Source organism: Paracoccidioides brasiliensis, assembly GCF_000150735.1.
Source record: "Paracoccidioides brasiliensis Pb18 unplaced genomic scaffold supercont2.1, whole genome shotgun sequence".
Classification (NCBI taxonomy): domain Eukaryota; kingdom Fungi; phylum Ascomycota; class Eurotiomycetes; order Onygenales; family Ajellomycetaceae; genus Paracoccidioides; species Paracoccidioides brasiliensis.
The window spans coordinates 2,108,452-2,132,136 of NW_011371358.1; the positions used below are offsets into that span (position 1 = coordinate 2,108,452).

Consider the following 23,685-nt stretch of genomic DNA (forward strand, 5'->3'; position numbering starts at 1 on the left):
ATTGAAGCAAAGGGATTCCCAACAAGAGAAAAAACATGACGGACGCCTCGAGCGGAAGCATTAAAGACAACATGCAGCAGAAAGCTCGATGATGGATCATTCAACCCGCAGCCAAAAACCAGACCATCTTGGATGAATTCCCTGACGTAGTGGCGCCGCAAAATGATGAGAATGAGGTAGTCCGGGTTGGACCCGGGAGAGGAAAAACAGGCAGAGAGTAAGCGATGATAACGCCACGCTATGCGGATAGATAGGGTGAAAGATATACTATGAAAGAAATAAGAACACGGAAGAAAAAGCGCGCTTGGGAAGAGGGAAGCCTGATGCAGAGACGGTGGGAACCTGCAGCTGCAGCTGCAGCAGTGTTGCGCCAGCGGGGATTGGGGGAATGGACGACTTCGACAAGAAAAGCTCTCCTGACGACGTTGGGTGTATATTTTTCATGGAAATGATGATGGTGGGAGTTTCAATTGGAAAAAACCACACATGCAGACACACACATCCCCAAGAAACCATTCCCATAGCCCTGCTACTCCTCAACATCCAACCTTCTTTCTTCCTTCTCCTTCCCTTCCTCTTCCCACCCCGCATCCTCAAAAGCAGCCAACATCTCCCTCTCCAACGCATCCTCCTCATCTTCAGGCTCCATATCATTATTATTATATCCAGTTGTGGATTTCCCGGTCGTATCAGAGTCACCGCCTTTCCCGCCCACTTCTCCATCACCATCGCCATTACCATCAGCACTCCCAGCATCATCATCTTCGTCATCATCGCCATCGCCTGCTCTATCATCAACAGCTGCTGCCTCTCCATCGGAAGAAGTGGCAGGCGCCTCAGAAGACCCCCTAGACCGTACCGTCGCAACATGCTTCAACCTCGTATTCCTCTCATGCAATAATTTGATCTTTTGCGAAAGACGCGATCCCGACCCCGACCCCGATCCAGAACCTCCACCTCCACCCTCATCTTCCGCAGCGCTCAACTCCCTTCCACTCTCCCCCTCTTTCCCCTCCGCGTCGCGTTTCCGCTTTTTCCCACTAGGTATTCCCTCTTCCCTTTGCCCTTCCCCTTGCCCTTCTAATTCCCTTCCCTGCCCAAACGACCCCCCCATCGAAAAGTCACTCTCACTCTCGCTCCCCTCATCGTCACTCCCCAAAAACTCCCTCAGCTCATCATGCACCGCAGCCCGTTCGCCAGCATCATACCCAATAGGCGAATGCTCAGTTAGACCAGCTGACTGCAAAATCTCTTCATCGATATCACGCGTTCGTATCCTCAATCCCTTCCTCGGCGCTTCGCTCTCCGTATCTTCGCTATTATTATCCGTGCCACCATCCGCCTCCGTCTCCCCCACCTCCTCCTCCTCCTCGTCGTCGTCGTCATCATCCCCATCCTCCGCATCCTCAGACGAAGAGAGCAAAGACCCCTCATCGAAACTCCCATTCGAATTCGACACAGAGCCCTTATTCGACCCAGACGACGACGAATTTCCCTCGCCTTCACCAATCGGCTCCCCCCTATCCTCCGGGTGGACATGGACGAGATACGCCTTCTCATCCAGCCGCTTCCACTGCGTAATCGAATCTAAAAGCCACTGCACCGTTACAATCTTGACATTTGGATACCTCGTCGCCTCCCTTACTTTCGCCGTCCGATTCCTCCCCGCCACAAGATGTGTTGTCCGCAAATTAATCTTGTTCGAGATGGTTGCGCCAAAGCTCTTGGCCCACATCGAGATGTCCGCGTTCTGCATGTCGGTTCCCAGCGGTAGGACGCCGGAGAATACAAGGACGACGGAGTCGAGGATCACCCGCTTGATCTGCGGCATTATCACTTCTACGTCCGGGACGATATGGAGATCTATATCCTTATCCCTAGTCGGTGGTGCACGTTCACCTCGTAGCGCAGATACCCTGCCTCCCAGGGAATTCGTCCGTCGCCGATCATATTCGTCGAAAAACGCCTTGTGGACCGCCTTCAGCCGCTCCTGGAGTCTATATAGTTCACCATCATTGTCTTCTAGCAGGTGATGCCGGTGGCGCGACGAGTCATGCGATTCCTCACTGGATGAATCGCCATTTTCGCTGCTGGAAGCTAGCAATTCGGCCGCTTCATCCTCCGCGTCGAGCTGTTTTTGCTTCTGGAGCAGTGGCCGTTCTTCCACTTGATGTGCGATCGCTTCTTCCTGTTCATTGGCCTGTTCCTGGAGTAACTCGGGATCGTCACCGCCGCCCATGGTAACCAGTTGTTCTAAAGCGGATACTTCCGTGTCTGCTTTCCCATCTGTACCCGTTGCCCCTGGCGACCCATTAACCGCTGTTCTCCCCGCTGCAGAAGCAGTGCCCTTCGTCGTCGCCTTGGCACCTCCCTTGGGGGGTGTCTTAAGATCCTGCTTCTTCGGCAAAAAGCTAGAATTGATATCCCCGATCCCCACAAAGAAATCATACGGCGACACCTTAATCAGATTATCAGACCACTTCCACACATCCCCCCGATCATCAATGATAACAACCATCTTCGTATCGACAGGGAAAAGCCGCTGAAGATTCTTCGCCGTCAAGCTCCCACTTTCATCGCGACTTAGAATCCTATCTCCGAAAATCTTCCTGTCCGGATCCACGATGGCGGCTATATTCTGCGCATACGCGCGCGTCCCCATGGTGTAGATATGCAGCTCGTACAGCGCGGAGATTTCCTGCAGGAACTCTTGCAGCCCCGGTCGCAGCTTAATGTAATACCAACATCCCTTCATGCCTGGGCCGTCGTCCACGAGCTGGAAAGCGCGCACGTCCTTGACTGCTTCGTGGTTCGGGTTGTCTCTGTCCTGTTGCCATTCTGCCACCGTCGGGTCCACGGTCGCGTGGATGATGGTCTGGTCGAGGTCGACGACGAGGGATAGGCGTCTCGATGAGAGGAGGCGCCGTTTCGCATCTTCTTCTACCCGTGTTGCTTCGCTTTTGCTGACTGTTAGGGAGGAGTTGTCGTGGATCATGCGAATTGGGGCGCGGGAGGAATCGAGCACCTCGGTGTTGTAGTTGAATCTGTAGTGTAGTGATGAAAAAAGGCCGACGTTAGCAAATGCACGAGAGCCGGGGGAGGGGGAGGGGGAGGGGGAGGGAGAAATAGATGGGAATAGAAAGACGCATAGCATACTCAGTCATATCCTTCCCACAGTTGGCGCACATGCCGCCAAACTGCACCTCATGGGAGCACGGCTCATGGATCTCTGCAACGTCAATCCTGAACAGACCAAACCGTAGTCAGTATCACCTATCAACCTGTAGTTGCAGAAGCGCAATTGGATTATTTGCACATATATATATATATATATACACGCAGCATATCAATACAATTAACAAAAGGAACCCAACTCACGGCCTCTCAACAACCTCACCAACCCTAACCTTCCAGCCAACCAACTCCCCATCAACCACAGACTCAAACCTCGTCGGGAAGGTCTTGAGGACATCAACCTTGTTTCCCAACCCGTCACCCTCCGTCACTGTTGTGCGGTAGTAGTACGCGAAGATGGCCTCGCCTTGTTGGATGGTGTCGCCGGGGCTCTTCAACAGCTCGGTGATGGTGATCGGGTAGTGGAGGCTCGCGGATAGTTTTAGAAGCATTCCTTTGCCCTTTTTTTTTTTTTTTCTGGAGTGTGAGATTGGTTCGTTCTTTTTGAGAGAGGTTTGTTTGACTTCCTTGAATTTTCTCTAGAAAGCCATACTATTGTATGTATGGGGGGTTTTGGGGGTAAAAAGTTGTTTTATACGGGGCTGGTCGTGTGTGGTGTATTTTCTGGCTCTCGTTGTCTTGGCGAGGGATAAGTTGGGAGATGCGGCAAAGACTTTTTTCCAGGGGGGGTTTAAAAGTGAAATTGCGACGGGTGGTTAGGTAGGTAGTTATATGGTGGCGATTGCGATTGTTCTTGGATTTTGGGGTTCGCGCGAAGAGTTTTATAACGGGACTGAAGCGGGTTCTTCGATGTTTTGGTGGTTCGCGAACAGGCGGGAGCCGCCCCGGGGGGGGGGGGGGTTTGGGGTAACTAATGTGATGATGGATGGATGGTTACGGCGGTCGGTTGCTGCAGTGGCTGTTGCAGGACGAACAGGGGGTAGCTGGCTGGTAGTTATAGGAGCTGGACAGACCCGAGAGCAGTAAATTAGTTATATATAGTTAGTTGGTGAGATAGCCAAACTACAGCGGCACGATGTGGCTTAGTTGCTGCTGGCTCAGCCTGGTTTAAACAGCGAGGAAAAACAACAACTGAATGAGCAGCATTGTAGATCTCTTAATACTTTTAATAATATTTGACGGGTTAAACACCCACGCTGTTATTTAAATAGTTAATGCAATGACTGCCATCATACTCGACAATCACTGCACAGTACTAATAGCATTCATTCTCCGTGGCTCCAGTAAATGAGTATCTTGGTGCATTCTCCTCCACATCCTCCCTCAAGTTGCCGGTTGCCGGTTGCCGGTTGCCTGTTGCTCATATCCAACAACCGCCTGAGCTACATGTAGAACAAACACACCTTCAGACTGCAGCTCCAGTTAAATGACGTTGCTTGATGTTCTCTGTAACTATTCATTCCATTTAGATTCTGCTGTCTCATGCAAAAAATATCACACACATATTTTAACTTCGCAAACCGAACAAGCATATTGTATAGCGGAATACATGAAAAGTATGAAGAAGATGAAAAACAGGAGCAAGGCAATCAGGGTATGTATGTTGTTGGGAGTGATTGCTCTGTAGCGCGTTACGGAAGCTTCAAAAAGTCAGATGCTGAGATCTGATATTTGAGCCCTACAACATGAAATCTCAAATCTGATTTGTTTCCTGATTGCACGAAAAATAAAAAAAAATCAAAATCAAAACAAAAAAAAAAAAAAAAAAAAAAGAAAAAAAAAAACATACCTAAACAAAAACTGAGCAGCTGGAAAAATATGGAGGCAAAGACAAGAGTATATTGTATAGGATTATGATAACGCATTGCCTCCATCCTCCCCTTATAATCACTGATGCCCTATGAGGTACGGAATACTCATCCTCCTCTCCCTTTTCCACACAATCGCCCTCTCAATCCCTCTACCTATACTATGCTGGCAGCTTTTGACAAAAGCCATTATTAACAGAAAAAGGAAAAGGGAAAGGAAACACGGAAACACGAAAACACAAAACACCCGACGTTCACTGTCTAGCCTTCGCCAACCCAATCTGATGATTGCCCAAATCATACACGCTATACCACCGTCTCAGGAACGCGTCGCCGAGAATAGCAAGGGGACCTACGGGCTCGGGGAAATCCATGCCCATAAAGCTGCTGATGCAAGAACCCTGGACCTCAAGGATGTAATCATAGGATCCAATGGTGAAGTTGTGGCCCGCCAGAGTGAATGTTATATCGGGAAAGGTGCTGCGCTTAGTGCAGTCGACGGTGTATTGGCCGTTGAAGGACTTTTTGGCACCGATTTGTTTGTTACTGTTTTTGGGGTTAGTTGTGCTTGGGCGAAATATCTTTTTAACAAGAGCAGACGGCAGGTGAGGAAACTTACAGGAGCTCAGCGATGGTAGATGGCAATGCAAGAAGGGACGTGCCGGTGTCGAGGATGACGCCGGTGTTCTCTAATTCGGCCATCTCATTACCGAAGATAATGGCATCGAGATCAACCTCCCAGTAAGCCCGGCGGCGGAGAGAGATCGTGGTAAGTTCACCGGTAAAATGACTCTCATCGATGCCGCCAAAGGTAGCCTCAGAGTCATCGCCGTCGACGTCAGAATTGCCCAAATAAAAACCAAACACTGGCATATCCAGCAATTTCTGGTTGATCATCTGATAGAACAGGGGTACAATGTGGTTGACAGAGATGGTGTCATATCCCAGTCCAAGGATGCCGTCAAATCGGCCAAAGGCGAAGGCAAGACCTGGCTCGCTGGTGGCCTCTGCAAAGTCCTGATTATTCACCGTCATGTCGCCGATGCGGACGACATCCTGGGAAACAAAACCCGAGAGACTTCCGGAGCCGTAGCGGATGGCAAACTCGGTGCCATTTTTGCGGTGGGTGGAAGAGACGGATGAATCGTATTTGTTGTGCAGGAAGCAGGCGATGGACATGCATTGGGCCGATGGGACCCAGAGGTTGGAGCTTCCGGTATCGAGGACGACTTTGAAGGTCTGAGGGGGAGTACCAATGGAGATCTCCGAGAAGTCTGAGGGGGGGGGGCAATCAGAATGCGATTTAAGGACAAGGAAGGGGGTTGGCTGGATTGTGGAGAGACCCAAACATACATTGGGCGTTCAGGAAGTTGTCTACGAGAACGCTGTGTCCGCCTGAAGCCTTGGATGTATCCTTAAACATCTCATTAAAATGCTGGGATGGTCTGACGCCCATATATTTCTGACCAAGGGCCTTGACCTGGGTCTCAATGTTGGCATGGTCCTGGATGATTCCAACATCATCCGGTCAGCAACGACATCGTATCAACAGCAAATAGATAACACAAAAAGAGGGAAATGTCATCTGCTATCGACGACTCCTACTTACAAGCTGTTGTGATAGAGATATTTTGTTAAGCTTCAGTTTGTGTACCTTTGCAGACGACGTACCCAGCAGGGTGGTGGTCGCTGCAAGCAGCAGAGAGAACTTCATAGCAGCGGGTAACAACCGTTGACGCAGAGTGATGAGCAGGGGGGAGTCTTAGGAAGACACAACTTAGGGGTAAAGGAAAGAAAGGACTGAAAGAAAGGAAGGGGGGGGGGTTGGGGTTGTGATGAGGAGTTTGATGGAGAGGCAAGAGAATGAAGTGGAGAGAGGCAGAGGCCGATGGATGAGGTTGAGGATGAAGATGAAGATGGGGGATGAAGGTTGAGGTTGAGGTCAAGGTCAAGGTCAAGGGTCGCCCTAGTGAATGAGGTAATCATGCCCTTGGGGGCGACTGGGCGGGCTGGGTGTGAAGGTCACTCGTACCGCTGGGTTACTAGGTTGGGGTACAAAGGACTGCAACGCGGGAAAACGGGGGCTGCCTGATTCGGGGGGTTGGGGGGCGGCCGGAGCCAGAGGCCTACGTAACGGATCCCGTGACCGCGCTAAGTCCCGTGGTGGGTCGGAGATTTGGCTTTCGAGCCGAAGCGCTATGCCTGATTGGGAAGGGGGGGGGAATTGGCTTCAAGCTGCAAGGTTGGAGAAAACCAAAAGGCCAAGTCACAACCGGCCGTGGGCAGCAGTCGCAGGTTGAAAACCCGGTGTCGTGGGTCCCCCCCCTTCCCAGTTCCTGCAAACCAACAACAAACAGTTCCACCTGCTGCGTAGGCTGGCTGTCACCCTGTGATAAATCCAGATTGAAGCGTTCTTTCTTGTCGGGGTTTCCCGTAATCTATGCCTTTGTTTGTGGCAGTTGTGGGCATGGACTTCGTTCGGGCCGAAAAATTGGCGCTTTCGTCTCAAGTCTGCCCTTAACCTATAAATATTACTCGAGTTTCGATTTGCATACGAAGCAAGCACATCGCCTCTGAAAGTTATTTCAGACGGACGAGACACAGAACACAGGTCCTCTCTCGATATACACATCGTTCCCTGTCAATGAGCGAGACCCGTCTCCGAGAGCCCTGGAGAACATTGCTCCCGAAGACAAAAGTTGTTGACATCACTGGCATCGGGAATAACTATAATTCTTATGAGGAAGGAGGAGAGATATTCACCGTTTAAGAGAGCTTAGGAAAATCGGGCTGTAGTTTTATGATGAACTGGCGGACGACAACATGAAGTGTCAGAAATCATGATACAGGAGAAATATTATTGCATCGTTTCCCTTATTTATTGATACCGATATTGATTCCGACGGGAGCAGAGGCCGGAACAGGAACAGAGAGAAACAGGAAACATAATTGAAAGTGACAGGACGGTTCCCGGTGCTCTTACGCATATCATACCAGTCAATAACGCCTGGCAACAATATCAAAATAACAGAAACTGAATCAACCGCAATGTATACAGACAGACAGACAGACAGACAGACAGACAGACAGGCTATCCTTTCCCACTCGTTCCATAAAACTGTGGGCCAGCCGGCCATTTCCCCCCATATAAGGTGAAACAATATAAAAGGTATAAAATGACAGATCAGACTCCATCCGGATGCTGTGCGAAATATGAAGACGCTAAGTGACATGTACCGTATTGTAGATAGATATATTATCAAATGACCATCAGGAGAGAAAAAAAAAAAACAAAAAAAATGAAAATGAAGTTGAAAAATGGGTAAGATAAAAGGGTGCTAGGAAGACGTTGGAAAAAAAACAAAAAAAAAAAAAAATTGGCGAACCATCAGTAGGGATCCGTGTGCTTTCGGACCTGGAATGCCATGACAAGCATCCAGAGGAGGAAAACCGATACGACTACTTCAAATGCAAATGCGGTCTTCCAGCAGTTGCCTATTCGTTCGTTTGTTAGATATTGTGAAATGACAGAGAAAAAAAGGGGGCCGCCGAGTTAGGATTTTAAGGATGTAAAAAAAAAAAAAAAAAAAAAAAAAAAACCCAAGGTTGAGAAAAGGGGACATACAAATTGTTATATTCGTCAGCCACGCAAGGGTATTTATACTTGCGCCCTTGTACTGGTAACCAGACACCCAATTCTGGCAGTTTGAATTGATGTTTGCTTTGCTACCGTATAGCTGCACGGACGTGCCTATTAGGCCCGTGAACCATAGCACGAAGAGAATGAAGCTGCCCAGTATTATCATTTCGGGTATTAGCGAATGCTGGATGGCGAGGAAGACGATCAGGAAGAGGAATATAAGTGATAAGGCGGCGGCGGCTACCATGAAGGGGAAGACCCTGTTATTCGTAAGTCCGTTGGTCATTGTGTAAATCGGGATATTGCAGGTATAGATATAGAGATCAATAGAATCTATGTATGTATCAATCGGCCCCAGGTTGAAAACAGGAGCTGAGAGTCTTTGGGGAAGGATTTGTTTATCCATAATATAGAACTTACCAGGGGGTCGGCAGCTCCATCTGCGTCTGCACTGTCATGAACCAGCTGAAGATTCCCAGACATGTTGCTGAGCCCGCAAGCACGACGAAGAACCATATGTTCAGCTGTATCTCTGGCCAGTGGAACTTGCGCGTTGCAGGAACCATTGTTCGCGAATAGCTAGAGCTTGACATCCAGGAAAAGGGGCGGGGGAATGTGTTCGCAGGATATCAATTGAGTTCCTGTCCAAAGCCTGAAGAGGGACGAGGTAGGCGAAATATACTTCAAATATACTCGACCCGGAGCAGAGGCGTCTTTCCCCCTTCCGACAAGAGGTTCAAGGAGGGCCAGAGATATGCGGGATCGTACAGTATGAGGAACAAGTGTCGGTGTCGGTGTCCGTTTGAATTTACTAAAAATAAAAGAAAGTATACTCAGGCCACTCCACAACCCGGGATACGACTGGAAAAAACCCCTCGAAGTCGATTGCGAAGATCGTTGTGCCCATGGGGAAATTGGGTGATGTAGAAGATGCCGGAGGAGCAGAAGGAGATTGAGCGGGAGCGTGAACAAGAGGAGAGGGGGGGGGGGAGAAATAATTCCCTCCCACGTTTCTACGCTGGAGACAACTGGTCAAGCAGCAGCGCAGGGGAATTATAGTTGGGCGCGCAGTGGTGGTGGTGGTGGTGGTGATGATGATGATGATGATAATGTGGACTAGTTAGCAGCTGTTGGTTTCGAGGCTGTCTGTAGCAATGGGAGTCGACCACGACAGCAGAGCAGCGGAGACAACGTGCTTGGTTCAAAACTAGACGACGCAGGGGAGTGGTAAGCCGTTCATGAGAGTCAAAAGCGACCACGGATATAATATTGGGGGTATTTCAGAATCGTGTCCCAATGGCCTGGGAGTGTAGGGGAAGAGATATGTTGTTATTCCTCTAGAGAAGATATATAGATACGTAGAAATATACAAAACGCTATGATGTAGCACGGAGTATTTACCAGATGTGTGGATGAAGAAACCGAAATCGAATAATTTTGTCATTGAATCATAGCTGATCAGTTAACTGTTCGAGGAAGATATTAAAGATGCGTGCACATGGTTGTTTTTTTTCTTTTTCCAACACATGTTCATATTTTTCATTGGTTTGTTGTCGCTGAGTAAATAAATGAGGGGGTTGGGGATGGATAAATCCGGTGGCAGGGGAGTATTTAAAACTCATCAATCGCCGCCCAACGCGAAATACATTTGCTAACACGAGGTTGATGTCTGGTTACTCCTTGCTCGAGAGGAGGCCATAGCAGTTAATGTTAAGCTGGTTTCGAGTTTTGCGGCGTAACAACTCATTGTATATTTGTTTTTTGTTGCCAACAATGACGTCTAAATAACTAGTTAACGATCAATTTAACAACGGCTTTCCCCGCAAAATCGAGCTTTCGCAGTGAATAGAGCGTTAAAGTGATTGCAAACAGAGAAATGGAAGAGAAGATCTGGCAGACAAATCAGTACGAATATATAGCAAGATACATTATAACATCTATCTGGATTTTTACAAGCTTGCTATGAGTTTATATTATCATTCCAGTTCCATACACACCTCATATTTTGCAATAGACATTTCTATATAGATCTATTCCAACAGCCAACAAAAAAGATAGTCCCAAGGCGATCCATCTTCAAGCGGCAAGACAGCTCTAGAGAAGTGTATCCCCCAATGCACAGCGGACTAACGAGCAGCCCGCCCGGATGGTCTCATTGGCACCCATGATTTCCAGGCTTGGGTTCACTTCCACCAAGTCCATCGCAACCAGGTTCCCCGTTTCGTGAACGCATTCAGCGATGAAGTCGCCTTCACGGAGAGTCAGCCCGCCTCGGACGGGAGTACCCGTGCTAGGAGCCCATTGGGGATCAAGAGCGTCCACATCAAACGAGAGATGAATTGGTGTATCGGCTCCGATATGCGCCAGAGCCATCTCGACAACACGTCCAATACCATGTCTGACATCATGGTTAGCAGGGGCGTCAAAACAAAAAGAGGACATAAGAATGAAGATAGATATGTATAGTAGGGTTTGCCCGTTGGGGGGGGGGGGAACATGCTTATCAATATCATGCATACTAAACGCCCGAATCCCATTCTCTCTTAGAATCTTCTTCTCCCCGCGATCCACATCGCGCAAACCAATATACACCAGCTTCCGAGTGCTAACAAAGTGATCCCTCCCCAGCCACCCAAAGACATCCGACCTCTTCTCTCTCGCCAACCCCGTGAGAAACGCCACTGGCATCCCGTGTATATTCCCGCTCCCACTCGTCTCCGGCGTGTTAATATCAGCATGCGCATCCACCCAGATCAGCGCAATCTCCCTCCCCAGCCTCTCCCGCATCGCCTTCGCAGTTCCCGACACGGTCCCGATAGCGATGGAATGGTCGCCGCCCAACGTCAGGACAAACTTGCCATCTCGCGCGTGCTCGTAGACTTGCTGGCTGAGCTTCTCTGTCACGGCGCTGACAGAGAGGGGCCTTTTCATGCCGCGGAAGTCGGGGTCGGAGACAGGGACGATGTCGCCGTAGTTGTGGACTTCGTTGTCGTAGTTGACGGTGTAGCCTAGGTCTTCTTGGAGTTGCTCGAGTAGGCCTGTTTCGATGAGAGCTGTGGGGCCATCATCGACTCCTGGTTTGCTCTGTTGATTAGGGGACGGGGGATGTTAGGTACACTCTTTGTAGTCTCTTTTGATGTTAATAGATGTTATCTACATACCTGGCCTCCGGAAAAGCCAACGGCCACTACCCCCACCTCCTTGGGTTTGGAGAGGAACCTGTGTTTGATCGTAGACGGCGAGATCACATTGTTCGTATTTTCCTGCGTCATTTTGCGCTTCCTTTCTGCGATATCCCTTCCTTTCCTTCAATAAAACGGCTGGATGAATCCTCCAATGAATGTTTCGAAACGGCGCAAGGAAGCTTGGTCGTATGCAAATTATATGATCTTCGCCTTCGGTCGAAAGGGAAGAGAAATTGTGAAGTCCGATAAAGGGAAACTTTGCAAGATATAGTGATTTGGAAAAGCAAGCAAGCAAGACAACTATGTAGCCCAAAATTGCGCCGCTGTAGTTACTTGTCTCAACTTGGTGCGACTGGGAAAGAATGAATTTATCTCAACTGTTTGAAATACGAGAGAAATAAGAAGAGCATCGAGATGAGAAAATGATAGAGAGCAAATAAAATAGAAACTAGATGTTCTTCTTTCCCTTGCGGAACGGTTGCTTGATGTGTGATTAAGATACAAAATTGAAGCGCTTCTCAACAACGGGCAACGGATAGTTACCAGTGGAGGTTTCAAGAATAGCAGTTAAAATAAGAACTCCTGAAATTACAAAAGAAGATAACGAGAAAACTTAAATGTAATGACACGAGAGAAGAAGGGAAATACCCATAGAGATCCGGGACCATCGCAGCGTAGGAATCGCCCTTCTGTCCCTATTCAAACCCTCATGCTGTCCCCGGTTCAACATGCTTTTAGGGGAAAGGAGATGAAGAAACTTGTCTGTCATACCGAATGAACCATTTCCCCTAAGTACATGTTTAAGAGAGATGTCGCCACTTTTCCGCACCAACGCTTCCCACTTAACCATGGGCGGGTTGACATCATGTGGACGGGGCTATGAATTGTTGATTCGGCGGTGAGTTATTTATATATTTTGTTTCCAGAGGAATTGAAGAGGTATATCGCCTCTGTAGATTTTGCCGGGAAGGGAAGCCAATACAAATAGGATGTTCTGGCTGCTAATTTTGCATTCAACAGTAATATACGGTAGTGAATGAAACTACACACTTTTACCTATCTAGATCTTCACTTGTTTATATCATCCAACCACAGTTGCAGACGCCTATTTAAGTATAAGCTCCCGTAGAATCTCCTCAGCCTTTTGTGCCTCGACTCTATTCCTATCACCAATTTGCTTAATCTGTCCAACCAACCAGCCAATCTTGCCCAGCTGACGTTTCTCGCAGATTTCCATCACCATCTTCGGGTTCTGGCGCATGACCTCCTCGGCTAGCGCGATGTATTCTTCCCGGGAAAGGCTCTGGAGAAGGAGGTTTTCGTCCTCCACAATCTGACTGATAGACCGCTTGTCGCCGTCAAACACCATTGCAAGGAGAGATTTCGCCGTGCTGCCGGTTATTTTATTTCGGGAGAGCAGGTTGATAATTTCCGCCAGGCTTTGTGCTGGGACCCGCTCTGAGTCCCAGTGGAGGTTTGATTTGGTTAGCAGGCCTCCGAGTTCATGCAGCACCCAATTGCCAACCACCTTCCCCCCGCCACTGAAATCGTCGGATAGGTCTTTTTGGAGGGTAATTAGAATATCAACAGCATCTTTGTAATAATCCAGCCGATCTCCGTCATCGAGTTCAATCAATGCCTTGGCATCGTCAGTAGAGAGTCCGTATTTCGGATCTTGGACAAGACTCTGTAAGAGCGCATCGGGCAGAACTGGCAGCTTCGCCTTGAGTTCAAAAAAAACATCGATTCCTATTATCACTGGCCCCAGATCAGGATCCGGCATGTATCGGTAGTCCACTTCCCCCTCCTTCCCTCGTAGTTTCCTGGTCTCGGTGCTGCCAAGTGTCCAGCCTCGTGTCTCTCCCTCAATGGCGCCACCTGCTCTAAGTACCGCGATTTGACGGTCTCGTTCTGCAATGATAGCATTCTCGACAGCTTTGAAACTGCTTAGATTTTTGATTTCGGTTCGTTGGCCAAGTCCTGTTATTCCGTGGTACTGATGGTCACCGACCCCCTCGCTCCGTTTTCTTACAGATACGTTCACGTCTGCCCTGAGGCCTCCCATTTCCATCCCCGTTGTCACTGCTCCGACGGACTGAAGGATCGTCTGGATTTTCCTCACGCAAGCAGCGGCTGTTGCTGGCGAGTGGATCTGCGGCAGCGTTATTATCTCGATAAGAGGGCGCGAAACACGGTTGAAGTCAAGAAGGTATGTGGACGATGGAAGTTCTTGTGATTTCGCCGTATCCTGCTCCAACTGTATCTGCTTTATACCGATTTTAACGCCGACCCCGTCCTCCTTAGCAATGCCATCGTGTGGGCCCAGCCAAATGCTGCCATTTTTCGCGTACGGTTCTATTTGTGTTTTTGGAAAATTGTTAGAGGAACAGACTCTCATTGGAAATATATATGTGTGTGGGGTCTTTTCAAGTACCGTAGTATTGGGTTATCTGATAGCCCGCAGGCTGGTCCTGATAGAAGTAATGTTTTCTGTCAAAACGACTGACTCGCTGCACATCGCAGTTCAGTGCAATGGCCGCGCGTAGTGCGGGTATCAGGGTGGCTGGTTGAAACAACTAGTTATTCGTTAATATAACTGCACTCTAGGTGCCATTGGTGTACGTACTACTATACACAGTCAAAAAAATGAAGAACTAACCGGCTGGCTCCCTGGTAACGCAATATCAAAGAGGGCTACGTTTGAGTTTGGGACATCATCAATGGCCGCAGAGGCTCCTGCTCACAACGGTCAGATCCAAAGAGGATACCAGATATCCAGCCACTAGCCACATTTGCCTTACTTGAAAATAGTTTTGTATCCGTATCTAATTGCGCATGTATCTCAATGCCCACAGTCAGTTCCCAATCCTCATGTTCTGGCGGTGAAACCTCGCCCTTCCTTGTCGCTGCCCGCCCCTCCCTAGCCTGCTCTTTCAATTGTTTACGCAAAGGAACGTAGTCTGCGCCGTTGCTCGCCCCAGACGTCTGGGTATCTATAGCCCGTCGAGAAGTAGAGGACCAATCCCTCCCCCTCCTCGATATGCGGGAGCTCTGGGGATAGAGACAGCCCGTGAGCTCAGTTCCACCCGCTGCAATTCGGTAACAGGGGCAAGCAGCACGTCGGGATAGGCATTGTCGGATCATAAGTATAAGTATTAATAGGGCAGTCAGCGCCGCCTCCAAATGGTACTACTGCCTTTGGAACTCTCAAAGAGCAGCCTGCTCTCAGGGTTGAATGATGAACAATTGTGAGGTGTTTGGCGTTGGAAGAAATACTATCGAGACCTTCAGGAACCTTTTGGAAGACATCGATGGGCCGGAAGGGGAAAAGCCAAATACGAACCTTGCAAAGGGCCGTTCTCCGCAATACGGGTGTATAATACCAACCCTTGAAGATATTTTATGTGTCTACCAAAAGAATTCAAAAGTTGACAGATTCAAACTGATTACTGTAACTAAATCACTGCTGTTAAAAAGCAATCTGTTTTCTCTGATGCTGCACGCAACCCCCAACGACTCACGGTTTTCTGATTTGGTTCGCTCTGTGGCTTATGCTGCATAACCTTGAACACATGCTTAATTTGCGCCCAGCTTGTCGCCGTGGCATCGGGCCTCTGATCGTTGCTATTCGCTGGTCTCCTGGGCCTCATCGCCAATCAGTTTATTAATGGAAACCCGCCGTGTGACACTAGTCACCGGAAATCTTGACCACTGTTTGAGCTCCTGGGGGCCGATCTGATCAGTCTCAAAGATCATTCCCCAGGGTGTTCGAGATGCCGCAGGACGGAGTTCAAAGTTCCTTCATATTACTGCTGACTAGAGACGGCTGTAATAACTAGCTAACTAGTTAGCTGATGGTAGTATTAATAGCAACCTGTGTCTTTGGGCTTGAAACCCAAAAGATATTGGAGCGTGTGAGCAGCTTATCATCGGGCTCAGCGTGGTCGCACTTGGCTGTGTTTCTGTGAATTCAACGAAATATCATTGCATATAAGGGGCTCACTTGTTTGTAAGGGGGGGGGTCAAATTACCGCTGCGAACGGAAGCGGATATTCCCACAATTGACTTTTGGTGACTCTCTTCTCAAAATGCTGCATTCTGGCCAATTGGAGGCAATGCATAAGGTGTCCTCTCGCCTATGATCCCGAGATCATTTGATAAAAACACATGTGGGCAGAGTCACTATGTGAGTTGGCGGCGCATTGCAGGGAACAGGGTTAGCTCGAGACCATGAATAACATACTCCGCAATACAAACCCGGAACCTCTCAGCTTGAAGGGACAGCAGCATTGATAAATTGATGGAGAAGGATGGAATTATCAAGTCCATGGACTTCCCCCATCCCTTGGTTGGTGGGTGGACAAGCGAGTCGCTGCTGGCCAACGCAGCGCAGCGCAGCGCAGCGCAGCATGTCCGTTCGTATGTGCGTAACTAAGTATGCGCATGTCTTGACGGTGGTGGTGGACTCAATTTCGCCAAAATACATCATTTTACGTGCAGCCGCGGTATTATGATTGAAATCAGGCTCCTTTTTTGTGTAATTAAGGTCCCGGGATAAGGAAGATGATAAAGATGACTTTTAGCTGTTCCCCATGACTTTGGGGAGGGCTAACAACTTTTAGCTGGGTGAACGTCCAGTATTAATAGACCCAACCAGCGGTTCTAGTCGATCCAGTGGCACAGCTCCAGATCGCCAGCTTTGGGCTCTCCATGATTCATCACTGTGTCGCATCTTCCATTATCGCTTGACCATCACGGCCCAGGCGCGTTTCAGAGTACGCAGCTGGGCGCTGCGCATGAACCCTCCATCCTCCCATACATAGGTACTGATGGCGCTGGGCGTTATTTCTTTTTCCCCTCCTCGTCCTTATTTTGATTCTTAATCCCCTTGTGCGCCCCATGTTCATCGGTTTTTGCCCTGCTTCCTTGTGTGCATTTCACCTGATAGTGTTTCGTAGTATCAGTTACCCCTCTATCACCCACGCAGACCACTTATCAGCGCATCACCACATGGTGTTTTGAGGTTTTTCATTTCCTTGTAGGGAATAGGGAAACTTATACTTGTTATCTGGCCTCTGGCTATCTCGTATACATTAGTATTCTTGGTTGTTTGCTCATATCGTGCCTGGGTCTGTGATACCCCCCGCCGCGCGAAGGAACAGCTTTTTTCCTCGAAGGAATTTATACCGTTTGGTCATTGAATTCCAAGTCCAGGAAGAAGCCCAAAACTTGATATATCCCCTTCACCTCTCTCCGATATAATTGCTTTCCGTGAGATATACGGAGCATCTTTCTCCTTCTGATACTGCTAGACTTTGGAATATGCCTGGGAAGGGTCATAGAAGGGACGGTTCGAAGAAATTATCCCTCTCCTCCAAGGCCTCCGTTGTGGACCCAGCTCTTATATCTCGGGCCAAATCTTCTGGAGATTCGAATGAGAGCTCTTCTACTGCTGTGCGACCCCGACCACGCTCCAAAACCCTCAGTGCCAAACCATTGATCGATCTCACTGCCAATGCCCCCCCAATTCTGAAAAGAAGCGCAACTACAAGAGTGAGTGAACCAGGAGCTAGACAGCCGTTGCCGAACGTCTTTGAATTCCTAGATAAGGACGATTCAGAGGATCCCAGTGCGCATTGGGCCCGGGCTATGAGTGCGAGGCAGTCATCTACCACCTCTTCACCATCCAAAACTTCGAGACGGCAATCTATTGCATCTTGTAGCTTCACCTCGGAGCCAGGATTATCGCTTAGGGACCACAGTCCTGATCGGGCTTCATCGTCTTCTTCCACTGAATACCAGCCCGCAACACCCCCTGATATCTCTCTAGATAACCCCAGCTGGAAACTTGCAGATGAATTCCAAACGCGCCGCCGCCTCCAGATGGCTGGAGCGTACATGACCGATACAGAAACGATGTTGGAAAGCCCTACATCTCCTGGCCCTGGATTTTTTGACCTCCCAACCCCTGAATCATACTACATCCAACAAAAACACTCCTTTTCCCCGACACCTCCAAATACCGCCATCCATCCTTCATATCAATATCGTCGGAGTTTCGATATGGGCAAATTGAATATAAGTAAGAGCAAACAGCAAGGACGGGCTTCCGTGCAGTCAGATTCCAAACGAAGCGAGTCACGAGATGGCGACCACCCATTACTGTATCGAAAGTTTGAGTCATTGAACCATCGCTTGCTGCACCATCTCCAGGAAGAAATCGCGCAGATGGAAGAGGACCTCTCCATCCTTGACGAAGTCGAAGAGGTACGACGAGTCGCCGTCAATGTTAGAAATTCTGGAAGGCAGAAGCTGCTGTCAACCAAGCATCAGGACCTTCAGTCTGAGGAATTATCAGCTCTTCACCAGAGGAAGCTTGAACTGGTTGAAAAACTAGTGCTGAAGACGGAGCAATATAGTAAGAAAGACTGCCTCCTCACCGTATTGATCCTTTGCGGCTTTGACTGGCATAATAAAACTTACCCGTACATCATCCAGACCGTGCTCTCTGCTCATATCGTGAGGTCTCTCGCAAACTACCCACTGCCACGACCGACGAGGTCGACGCCTACCGTACTTGGATCCATGAGAATTCCTCGTCGTCCAAGTCTGATCTGAGGTTCCTCGCCAATGATAATGACCTCATTCTACTCGGGGACCGTTCAGCGTCCGCCCGCTCCCCGAATCCAATATATTCTACAATTGCCACAGCTTCAGCTGCCATCCTGTTCCCACTTCTTGCCTTTGGTGTTATTTCCGAGTTCTTTGGTCGCATTGCCGTCGTATCCATTGTTGGAGGTGCGACGGCTTTGTTTGCATCAAATGGACCAGCTGGTCATGAATATTTGATCGATCCACATGATGGGTGGAGATGTGCCGCACTGTATGTACCTGTGACCTTTGCCTTTTTCCTTTCCTTGATGTGGTTCTTCGTCAATATGTGATATATCAATAGATGTCTGACTGTTTGTTGGTGTAATAGGTATTTCGGCTTCATGGCTGCAGCAGCCATCATTATTTAACGGCAGTTTACGAGTGACGAATCTCGATCACCTTTTTTTTCCCGATTCCGATTTTTCATCTCGTTCAATTTCATGGCGTCCCTTCATTGTCTTCCTGTCCTCATGTTCCTCTTTCTCTAGCAATTTCGTCCCTTTTGATAAAGAATTTTCTTTTCGATACCTCTCCGCAGTACACAGCCTGCAATGTGTCTTGTCATCAATCAGCGTTGCATTCTTGCATCTTTTTATTCGTATCTTCTTCACATGGTTTTCATGGTTCATCCCTTCTTCCACAAATGGAAAACAGCTAGCTTGATTTCGGTCCTGTCGCATCCCCAGGGTAGGTAAAATGGAACCTGGTGCCACTAACAAAACACACAATAGTTATATACCTGCTGGACGGGAGCAGAAAAAGGAACTTGACACCACAGCCAACTTCTTCTGTTGAACGTGCGTATGCGGAGTTATATATGGGGAAAGGGGGCTTGGAATTGGGAATTGACTGGGGTCGTCAATTGACAATTCATTTTCAACGTTGTTCATTCTTTTTACCCCTTCATTTATTCGTTCCAGAGTATGTGGTGATTCATCTCTCTCTCTCTCTCTCTCTCTCTGACTACTTTAATTTTTTCTTCTTCTTCTCTTCCTTTTCCAGGGCTATTGACCCTTGGCCTTGGACATCCTGACTGGTGCCTTTTGCCAACTTCTGTGTGGAACAGAAGATGGTTTGTTTTGTATTGACGTACATTTAGCGTTTCGGATGTTATATGTCCTTTTAAACATTATAAAATGTTGAATGTTGAATGTTGGCTAAATGGTCTTTTAAATTTCTCAACGCAGATTTTGGTATCTGGGAGTGCGTTGCTTCTCCGTGCTGCATCTGTTGGCGGATTAGTTACTCCTGACACATTTTGGTTGGGGACTCTGAGAAGAAATGCAAATTTTTCATCAATAAAATCGAAACTGCATTACCCCTAACCTATCTTTAATTAGCAGAGCAAGATTTAAGAAGATTTACGACAAAGCTTCTCCGTAGAGTTGCAAGGAAGCCCAATAATAGCAATCCGCCCGTTCATCCAGCCTGTGCTCGTCATCTTCCTTCTTCAAACAGATAATGTAAGAGAAAAGATATATCTCCAAATCTAATGAAAGAATTTGACAAAACAAAACAAAAAAAAAAAGAAAAGAAAGGGGAAAAAAAAGGAATAAAAAGGAAAAGAGAAAAGGGAAAAAAGAAAAAGAAAATGGGAAAAGGAAAAGACCAAACAGGAGCAGAAAATAGATGTCCTTCTACCATCCCTTGCTCCCTTTTCCGATTGCTCCAATCCGCGCCTTGTGCTGGAAGAAAAGAAAAGAAATGACAATGTGGACGAGAAAGTATGTCAGCGGAGGAAGATGACGTCCACTGCCGTATTTTTGGGCGTCCAGACCAAGGAAATATGAAACCGCAAACACCATAATATCACATGAAGAAATAGGAAACAAAGTTAAGATGGGGACGCAAAACACAACTAATTTTTTCAATTACCTAAGGGGGGGTTCTTCGATAAAAGGGGTTATGAAAAGAAAACGGGAAGTGGTAGAATATGAAGACAGGGTAAGATAGAAATTGGAACAAAGCAGGTCATGGGTAAAATCTGCCCGACGATTAAGAAACAGTGTGCAGAATACAAGGTGGATACTTGCTGGGACAAGAAACCAGAATAAAAAATAGAGTAAAGCAGAATAGTAAAAGCTTGTAATAAAAAATCCCGTGAAGCTTCTCTTTGTCCTTGTTTTGAAGCCAGAAGTTTTCCTCCTCCAAGCTCCTACTGCTATTGGTTTTCATTTCACTGAGTTGCACCTGTTGTAGATCCCACTGGAGCACCATTCTGCCGATTACTGGGTGGTAGGTTCCCTTGGCCGCTGAATTGCCGAACAGAGGATGGCTGTGGGGTGTTGGATTTTTGAGGTTGATGCTCGGCCAACTGTGCCTTATTGCGATCCATAAGGGCCGCTTGCTCCGCAGCGCTTCGCGCATATGTCATTGCAGCTGCGCTGTTGGCGTATCCTGCTGGTGCTGGGCTGGCTTGTGAAGAAGGAAAGTTTGGGAAGGGCAGCGGTTGTGGGGTTTGTTGCTGGAAGTATCGTGGTTGGGGATTGTCAGGAGTAGAATTCACGTACGGGTGACGCTGTGGGGATGCACCAAAGTTTGGATGTCTCTGAGGAGGAGAATTGTGTGGGCCAGCAATGGGTGAGCCGTATGGGTTATCTTGCGGTCGTTGTTGATAAGGGGTTTGGTGGTTTGAGCGATTGGGAAAAGGCTGAGGCGATCCCTGCGCTGGGGAAGCTATTCGTTGCGAAGGATAAGGTCCTGTACCGTTCTGGGTTGGTCTTTGGAACTGCTGAAGGATCCCACCTTGGTTGTATTGCGGAGTGACGGGTTGAGAAAATTGAGGCTGTGCATACCCAGCTCGTTGGGGTGGTGGTTGCCTGGACGGATTGTACGGCTGGGGAGAATTATTAGGAAGATAGGGGATAGATGAAGACCGCTGGCTCGTCCCATAAGCTTGGTGAGGAGGGTGATTCATTGGGACTGCTTTTGCGCGAGAATTGGATGGATATCGTTGCAATGGAACATTAGTCGCCGTGGGCGGTGTCTGATATGGTGATGTTCGCGGTGTGTTCACGTTCGGTGTAGGTGTACGGACCGCATTTGGCACCTGGGAAGCTCTGGATATCTGTTTCTGCTGAAAGGTATACTCATCCTCGTCCATTGTTCCGGGATAATCAGCATTTTCCAACAATATCATTTTGCTGGCATTTAGTTCCGCTAATTGATCCCCGTCTAACTTTGAAACAGCATATGGAGGTAACGTGGCGATCATCGAGGACAAACTTGATTTGAGCGTCTCATACACGCTAACTTCCACACCAGAGGGCAAGGAGGGATCTACAGACGCTGAAGCCTCGTTGTTCATTTTCTCTGACGATATGGGAAGTGGTTGCCCGAGGATTCGAATTCGACGATAAGAATTTAGCGTACGTAAAAGATCAGATATGTTTTCGAGAACCTCCTCCATGTCCTTCTCCTCATTTTGTCCATCAGACTGTTCCTCTTGATTGACCAATTCTTTATCGACTTCTGGCTCATACGACTTCACAGCTTCCTCTAGACTGTTTTCATCCAGTGGTTGGATCGGTAGATTTGAAATCTTATCGTCGCTTTGTTGGGTTTCTATATCGCTTCCACTCAACAATAACGCATGGAAATTCTTCGCCCCAAACTGGTCCCACCATATTTGCTCCTTCGCGTCCACAGGAATGGATGCTCCAGAGCTATCAAACGAGGGAGCAAATGACGCATAAGCACTGCGGAATAATGAGTCGCCATCATTAAGAGAGTTCTGAAAAGGCTTTTGCAGCTTTTTGCCGAAGTTTGCGTCAGTCTTTTGAGTTCGGTTTTCCGATCGAACCGAGGGTTCATAGCCATAGTGTAACCAATACCCAGAGGGAAAAGGCAAGTAGGGATACCCCTTTTTTTCAACTGAAGGATATTTTGCAGCTACGGTCAAGTCGTATGGGTCAAGCCATGTAACGTTTGAATTTTTTGAAGAACGCGATTTGCGGGGAGGCTGTAGCTGTGGAAGGTTGTCACGAGGTGAAAATACATCCGCTATAGTCCTCGACTTCCCCTTATCCGAATCCAAGTTTTTAATATTGAATGGAATGACTTTGGATGTAGTAATGCCGTTTGGCAGTGCTGCTTCATTGATTGTGGCTTGTATGCCCACAGCGGTTGGTTTAGCTGGATTGTGAGAGTCGGGTTCTGCGTTGATTGGATGTTGCAGACTAGAAAACAAATGCCTTCCACGGGGCGGATTCCCAAAGAGGGCCAGAACCATTTTGTCCTCCCGATCGTGTGTCTTTTTGCTATTCTCCTTGTTCTGGGATGCATTCTTCTGAAGCTCTGGAGACTCACACTTTACAATGGAGGTTCCTTGGAAAGGGTTGCGAAGAATGAAATTGTCCAAATGTTTTTTAAATATGCGCGAAAGGTTGACTAACTCGGTCGACGAACGAAAATTTTCCAGCCTATTTGCAGTAGCTTCAGACTCATGCCGTCGTTGCACAATTCGAACGGAGGCAGCCTCAACGTCATCGACTACCTCCTGGATAGTCTTGTATTGCGCCGCAATGATTTTGGACTCTATTGTTTGCGAGTCGGCTGTGGCATCTGATAACTTCGCGCGTTTACTATCAGGTTCGACGGGGGAGTTTGGAGGAAGGGGAAATTTCAGAATACCAAGATCTGAATCATATCTGTATTATCGAGATTAGAAACAAAACCCGAGACTAGTCTTTGGGAGTAGCGGCAAAGGGGAGTTCACTGGCACTCACTTTTCTAGAACCTGAAGGAGATCCTTCAAGGTTTGGTGGAGAGGCTCTTTTTTTGAAATGCTGGATAGATTAGGGGTGTCAACGCAATTGGGGGGTTCGTCGCCGGGACTGGAGACGCGTTTTCGCTTTCCTGGGGTTGGGGAAGAAAGTGAATCCGAGTTTAATTGCGGAAGAATAGGTAGTCCGTTTGTTGTCGCAGTTGCGACCGGATCATTAGCCTCCATGCTTGTTCAGACTTGTTCTTGTGGATCAAACTCCCAGAGGGATGAGGGAGTCAACAGTTGTATCCAACTGCGCAAGTTTTCGCCTGCTTGTAGAGGCCAGAGAACGCAAATACAAAACGAGTCTCCGATAGCATCTAACGCGATCGTTCACACGCAGGTTGCGACACTCGAGAAGCTCCGGCTATCCAGCTAAGGCTTTCAGCGTATCGGATCGACGGAGGCACGCCAGGCTTTTGCGAAATTAGTCTGGCATGCAGGGGAAGAGAGACGTGACAGGATGCCAAAGAGCAGCAATGAAGCACACACAAGTAC

General features: G+C 48.1%; 8 protein-coding genes across 8 annotated transcripts; 2 read left to right on the top strand and 6 right to left on the bottom strand.

Moving 5' to 3' along the window:
* Positions 1-529: 529 nt before the first annotated feature.
* On the bottom strand, positions 530-3,626 carry PADG_00633 (protein serine/threonine phosphatase; the record flags this gene model as incomplete). The annotated part of the gene is made up of 3 exons (XM_010757610.1): positions 530-3,044; positions 3,157-3,243; positions 3,379-3,626. The coding sequence occupies 3 exons, from the start codon at positions 3,624-3,626 to the stop codon at positions 530-532; spliced, it is 2,850 nt and encodes a 949-aa protein (XP_010755912.1).
* Positions 3,627-5,197: 1,571 nt separating this feature from the next.
* PADG_00634 (vacuolar protease A) lies at positions 5,198-6,657 on the bottom strand (the record flags this gene model as incomplete). Its single annotated transcript, XM_010758131.1, has 4 exons — positions 5,198-5,489; positions 5,563-6,217; positions 6,297-6,447; positions 6,553-6,657. 4 exons carry the CDS (start codon positions 6,655-6,657, stop codon positions 5,198-5,200), a joined length of 1,203 nt encoding a protein of 400 aa, XP_010756433.1.
* A 1,674-nt stretch (positions 6,658-8,331) lies between these two features.
* On the bottom strand, positions 8,332-9,149 carry PADG_00636 (uncharacterized protein; the record flags this gene model as incomplete). Its single annotated transcript, XM_010757611.1, has 3 exons — positions 8,332-8,438; positions 8,569-8,843; positions 9,004-9,149. The coding sequence occupies 3 exons, from the start codon at positions 9,147-9,149 to the stop codon at positions 8,332-8,334; spliced, it is 528 nt and encodes a 175-aa protein (XP_010755913.1).
* A 1,528-nt stretch (positions 9,150-10,677) lies between these two features.
* PADG_00637 (arginase) lies at positions 10,678-11,855 on the bottom strand (the record flags this gene model as incomplete). The annotated part of the gene is made up of 3 exons (XM_010758132.1): positions 10,678-10,981; positions 11,108-11,667; positions 11,745-11,855. The coding sequence occupies 3 exons, from the start codon at positions 11,853-11,855 to the stop codon at positions 10,678-10,680; spliced, it is 975 nt and encodes a 324-aa protein (XP_010756434.1).
* Positions 11,856-12,873: 1,018 nt separating this feature from the next.
* PADG_00638 (aspartyl/glutamyl-tRNA(Asn/Gln) amidotransferase, B subunit) lies at positions 12,874-14,912 on the bottom strand (the record flags this gene model as incomplete). Its single annotated transcript, XM_010757612.1, has 4 exons — positions 12,874-14,123; positions 14,203-14,344; positions 14,428-14,504; positions 14,570-14,912. The coding sequence occupies 4 exons, from the start codon at positions 14,910-14,912 to the stop codon at positions 12,874-12,876; spliced, it is 1,812 nt and encodes a 603-aa protein (XP_010755914.1).
* A 1,183-nt stretch (positions 14,913-16,095) lies between these two features.
* PADG_00639 (uncharacterized protein) lies at positions 16,096-16,591 on the top strand (the record flags this gene model as incomplete). The annotated part of the gene is made up of 2 exons (XM_010757613.1): positions 16,096-16,191; positions 16,391-16,591. 2 exons carry the CDS (start codon positions 16,096-16,098, stop codon positions 16,589-16,591), a joined length of 297 nt encoding a protein of 98 aa, XP_010755915.1.
* Positions 16,592-17,090: 499 nt separating this feature from the next.
* PADG_00640 (uncharacterized protein) lies at positions 17,091-18,790 on the top strand (the record flags this gene model as incomplete). The annotated part of the gene is made up of 3 exons (XM_010758133.1): positions 17,091-18,186; positions 18,267-18,651; positions 18,751-18,790. 3 exons carry the CDS (start codon positions 17,091-17,093, stop codon positions 18,788-18,790), a joined length of 1,521 nt encoding a protein of 506 aa, XP_010756435.1.
* Positions 18,791-20,598: 1,808 nt separating this feature from the next.
* PADG_00641 (uncharacterized protein) lies at positions 20,599-23,373 on the bottom strand (the record flags this gene model as incomplete). Its single annotated transcript, XM_010757614.1, has 2 exons — positions 20,599-23,071; positions 23,150-23,373. 2 exons carry the CDS (start codon positions 23,371-23,373, stop codon positions 20,599-20,601), a joined length of 2,697 nt encoding a protein of 898 aa, XP_010755916.1.
* Positions 23,374-23,685: the final 312 nt, after the last annotated feature.